We start from the raw sequence: 6000 nt of genomic DNA, 5'->3' as shown, positions 1-6000 counted from the left end.
TAGGGTTCGGGTTAGGAGAATAGGTTGACTTGTAGTTGCTTATAAGTTACTTCTAGTCGCTAGAATGTCTGTTGGGGGACCATCAAAATAAAGTGTTAGCAGATATTAAGCAGACAGTCTACTACTCCTCTAATGACAGTTAGTTGACATGTAGCTGCAAAGTTACTTATAGTTAGTAGAATGTCTAAAGTGGACTATTGAAATAAAGTGTTACCTGCAAATGTGCTACAGTATACAGTACGTATGCAGGTAACGGAATTGATACTGGAATTCATGACGACTCGTATTGTCTCGAATTCATGACAATAACTTTGTGCACTTTCGAATGTACAACTTTGCAGACCATTCTGCAATTCACGGACAGCTATATTATACACTGGATGAAAGGTAATATTCGAAAAGCATAATAGGGACACTAAAATATATAAAAATGGAAACCTGATATTAAATTGTACAAAATATTTCACAATATTACCGTTTTTACTGTATTTTTGATCAAATAAGTGCAGCCTTAGTGAGTATAAAATAATTATTTCAAATACATTAACAATATCTGACTCCAAACTTTTGAAAGATACTGTAAATATGAAAAGGAAAATATGGAACCACTATGAATAACCAGAGCTGGCAACCATCCATGGATGAGTAGCCATAGGAAGGGATGTGAGGGAGCTTTTAAGCTGTGTATACTTTGCATTAAACGCACCATCCACACATACACATGCTATGTGTGTATTCATACTCATAGTTAGTGTGCACATGAGTTTGTTTGTTCATCTCTCTGAAGCTCACTTTGGAAGGAACATCAAGCCTAGGGTAGTTTGATCCTCATTAACGAGAGTCTGATACACAAACAGACTTCAGCATGTCACATACAGCTGACAAACAGAAACGGCATGGACTAATGGATCTGACAACAAATGGTCTCTCGGTCTCTTTTTCAGGATGTCTATCTACTTTACTCTTAAGGCTGAGGACAGATGTTAAGATTCTGAGTGTGGTAGGATGATACTGGATTACAGCAGTGACTTCCTATTTCTTCTGAGGATTAGGGTCAGATTGCCAAACTGCAACATCACATGATCAAACTGATTGAATAGGTTTGGGCTGATTGGGAATATAATATTTAACGGGAAAAGAGCATCAACACCAAATGGAGTCTTCAGTAGGCCATGATGGTTTCCTTTACAGCTACTGATAAAGATCTGACTGCACTTGCATGTGCAAAATGCAAACTGTCAAATAGCACGAAAAGTTGCATAAATAAAAATAACTGAAGAATTTCCATAACTTAAACATGTAGTGGTGTTGCAATATCTGTTTTGACAATAACAATATTTAAAAATGTAATATTGATGGGAAGACTAGTAGACTACACAGTACACATATTATAAATAATCCAGTTGGACACTCTGCTTGACACTCTAACAGAATAGTAGTGTGTAGCTACTACACTTAATATTCAGTAATATAGTTTTGACTGCACTGACACGAGAAAAAAAAAACTTGTAGTGAATCGAGCTGGTCGATTAGAGCATTATTTTCTGCAGAGCTGCTGTATAGCTGATTCGACTTTGTTTCATAATTGATGGATTTGCATCATAGGCACTATTATTGAACTGAATTACCGGTAACATTGAACTGACTCAACTTGAATGATGGCAATATTGTCTTCTGTAGAGCTGCTTATAGTTAAATTAAACTAATTTCATATTTGAACTTAATCGAAGAACGAACGGATGTGATGTCATTTCGAACAATGTTCGACACTGACACGGTTTTTCAAGTTTAATACGGTAAAGCTGCTTGATTTTAAGCAATCTATTGTATAAAGTGCTATATAAATAAACATCACGTGACTGTTGCAGAGTGCCTAATTGCAGAGCTCGTGCAAACATATCCACGTTGCTATGCTCAGATGCATTTTTTTATGCTTTATTAAAAAAAAATGCTTGCTGTATTCTCAATTTTGTTGTGTGTTTATGTTGTTATTGAGAAGAAAGCGTGCAGCACGTTTACATATTCATCTAAACGTCGGGTGTTCGCTATAACTGGTCACATATTTTGAACTTTGTTTTACCCCTAAACGAAGAATGAAAAAGAACTTCGCTGTGAGTATATCAGGACCTTTAGACAAAAGGAAACACTAAAATACACATAGAAACGATTCATGGAAGTTCATGGCATTTAAAAGATGTGTTTTTAACAGCTTTAAACTTAGGCAACGAATTGGCTGATCTAACAGAGACAGAGGGAGATTGGTCCAGATTTTGCAACCAACTCTGAAAAAAGCTCTGTCGCCCTATGTTTATATTTGACTTTGATTCTCCGATCTCAAAGATCTAGATGGAGTTTAGGCTAACAGCATAATAGAAAGGTAAGCAGGAGCTAGATTGTGTAATGCGTCAGATTTCTGTAAACACAAGTCATTGCTCAGCTATGATAAAGCGATGATTCCATAATAAAGCAAATTTCAGTAATCAATTCATGTGAACCATTTTGATCCATCAAAGTGAAATAAATTATTATTTACATAGGTAACTTAAAGTAGATAGCGAAAATGTATTTATATAATTAATGTGTCACAAACCTTGTCAGACCACCTCCAAACGCGTTTTCAGTGATCATATCACAGATGAATCCAATCATAATGAGTCTTGGATACATTTATACCATTAATGTGTTCAAGTGTAATCTGATCACAGTAAACAAATATTAATTACGGGTGTAAATAGGGGCAATTTGGCCTCTCTTAATAAAGGGCACATTTAACTTAAATGCTGTATGACACCAAGGAAACTTAGATTTAGCCAGCGGCATTTAGATGACATAAACCTTCATTTGATTCTGCTGAGTGTGTGTGGGTGTGTACATGTGGGTGAGGGTTTATTTGAGTGCACCTGGGTGTATGTGATGGATAGAGAGCTATGAGTGAAATAAAGACATGAATATGGTTCAATACTACAGCTCTCTAATCTGGAAAAAGTATATATAAATATAGAGCTAAGGGGGAGGAGAATGGCCTTCCAACCACACACACACACACACACACAGTAAAACACTTAAAGTCATTCAGATTTTCTCTGTCCGATAAGTGCTGATCCATCAACAACAGTAAGACTCAATGACTGCAGTACACAAAGGCAACGCATACAAATACATTGTATTGCATAACACTCAGCTCTTATGCAATAATCTTGTAAAAACACTGACACATTTATTCTCAAATGAAGACCAAGACTACACTGAAAATCCCACAAAATCTGCAACATAGCTACAGTTCAAGAGTTTAGAGAATCTGTTCAGCACAGTTCAACATCAGCACAAAAACTGGATCTTTATTTATGCTGTACCTGATTTAATTCAACAAGACAAATAAATTAAATATAAACCAAATAATGAAAATAAAAGTCTTGTTATTAGTATCATGTACTGCCTCCTTGATAATCAATGACTGCTTGCAGCTTTTTGCAATAGTGTACAAGTCCTTCAATTGTCCTGAAGCTGGATCTCAACATCATTGAGCCACTGTGGGGAGCAACTTGAACAGCAAGAATTTAAAGTATCTAGGGGCTTTTTTCCAAGAACAGCGGGCAACTCTGATGCCCAGGACAAACCAGGGTGAGAATCAGTCATTGATGCTCAAGCTGGCAACACTAGATTATAACCAAAGGCGTATGTATTCAAAAGGACATTGTGCGTAAAGTTGTTATATTGCCTCATGGGATATACTACCATTCAAAAGTTTGGGGACAGTAAGATGTCTTTTTGAAAGAATGAAATATTTTTTCTTTTGCAAGGATGCATTAAATCGATCCAAAGTGAGAGTAAAGACTTTTATTATGTTACATTTTTTATTGTCGTTACTGAACAAAACTGTTTCCCCCCAAAAAATTATCTTTCAATATTGATAATAATAAAAAATAAATTAATCTTGAGCACCAAATCAGCATATTATAATGATTTCTGAAGGATAATGTGAAACTGAAGTCTGGAGTAATGATGCTGAAAATTGCCATCAAAAGAATAAAGTACGTTTAAAAATAGAAAAGTTATTTTAAATTGGAAGAACATTTTCACAATATTACTGTTTTACTGTATTTTTTATCAAATAAATGCAAATTTTATGACAGTACTAAAATGCTAAATAAAAACAAAATAATTCAAAAAAACATTTGAGCACAGCTGTATATATATATATATAGCAAGAATGGAAAGAGAGCCATACCCTAGATGGTCCTCTGTAGAGAGTGCGGAACTGATCCCAGGCCAGCGTCTGCTGGGCATCCAGAGTGGCTTCAGTCAACATCTGCAGAGAAAAACACACCAACACGATAGATCAACACACTCACAGAACCAGAAGAGCCTTAACCATAAGAGAACTTCCAGCAGAACCACTTTTGAATGGTCACAGATAATTCCACAAACAATTAAGGATAACATTTTGATTTAAATACATTAGCAACATATATAAAAACATCATAATGTCAATATGAAATATGAAGGGGCAAACCCTGCTGACAGATATGGACTTGATAAATAGAAAACTGCGCAACTTCGAAATAAACCCTTCAAGAATCAGAGGAGGAGTGCTAATCGCATCAAATGTGACATTTTCATACACAAGCCTAAGATGTGCACAAGACAAGTGATTAAAGCCTGATGGATGTGACATTTAAAAAAATGACATCAAAAGATAGCAATATCTAGCAGGAAGAAAACAAGTAGAACTACGGAAAGACACTGAGTTTGCTTGCCAATGAATTGTTTATGTGGTCAATAGAATACTGTAAGAATTTACATGGGAAATATACATAATTTAATCTATAATAATCAATTTCATAATTCATCATAATCATAATTGGCCCATATTTACAGCAACATACTGTGGTTAAGATGCTAAAATGATAGACATGCACATCTTACATAGTGACACATTTACTTATTTAAAGCCACGTTGCAGTGTCCTTCGCACCAATCAGATTCATTTCATCACTTGGTTTGGCTCAAATCAGCCTCAAGTGATCCAAAACCTCTCAGTCTCTGTCATCCTTCAATGACTTCTCTAGTCCCAAAGGCATGAAGGCAAGCACACACCCTATAGATATGCCAAACTCCACCCAGAACAGAGAGTGTTTTCAACAGAATGTTCCAGAAAAAAAAAAAAATCAAGTGTATCCTCACTTTACCTCTATATATAATCAAGAGTCTGTTTTGAGTGGCACAAAGGACAAATGCTACTGTCACTGCAGAAGAATAAATGCAATTATTGTGCCCACCCTTCAGCAAAAGAAAGAGATGAACATTGTCACGCTGTTTCAGCTGTCTCTGCACGCGGGGCGCTGAGCTGGAGGACATCGATTTTGCGTGACAGTGTTGTGGAAAGGTAGGATAATTTGGTGGAGCATTCATTAAATCCGTTATTTATGCATTACTTATTTAAATAAACTGATTACACAGTTTTTGACAGGCCAATGGCTTTTTTTTGCTTAAAGAAACCAACAGTAAAAAGCAAATTTTCTGCAACTTGAGATTTCAGGAGAAGCCTTTGCAGCCAACAAGACAAGGGGCCCTATCACACACCCACCGCAACGCAGCAATTTTAGCTAGTTTCAGCCTGACGCATTTATCATTTTCACTTCCTGCGCCATGTTGTTTAAATAGCAAATGCAATTTCGCCCATTTGTGCGCCCGTGGGCATGCTAGTCTGAAAACGAGATGTGTTCGGGCGCATTGTTGGCGCGTTGCTATTTTGAGGCAACTGAAATAGACTCGAAAGTCAATGATGCAATATTTTTTTTGCTAATCTAAAGGGCACATTAGTAATATGTGCCTATAGGCGGGTACACAACATGCATACACTCTGCTTATTACACACAGAGGGACGCGCAGCACACAAACATGCCAAATATTAGAAATAAAAGGATTACAATGTAAACGATTATTATTGTGTACATAAAGATATGGTGGAATCCGGCTTGTCCCATAGATGGTCTGCTT

The 6000-nt window shown here is 36.3% G+C and overlaps 1 protein-coding gene across 1 annotated transcript in view; it reads right to left on the bottom strand.

Annotated features, from left to right (window-relative positions):
• Window positions 1-6000, bottom strand: part of vps8 (VPS8 subunit of CORVET complex) — a 109336-nt gene that overhangs the window by 9871 nt on the left and 93465 nt on the right. Inside the window, exon 40 of the mRNA XM_079616163.1 lies at window positions 4229-4309. Within this exon, the coding sequence (XP_079472289.1) occupies window positions 4229-4309 (81 nt within the window). The remainder of the gene's footprint in view (window positions 1-4228; window positions 4310-6000) is intronic.

Source organism: Phoxinus phoxinus (genome assembly GCF_949152265.1).
Source record: "Phoxinus phoxinus genome assembly, chromosome: 6".
NCBI lineage: Eukaryota > Metazoa > Chordata > Actinopteri > Cypriniformes > Leuciscidae > Phoxinus > Phoxinus phoxinus.
The sequence above is the reverse complement of the archived record's forward strand: the minus strand, read 5'-3'. Positions and strand labels throughout refer to the sequence as shown.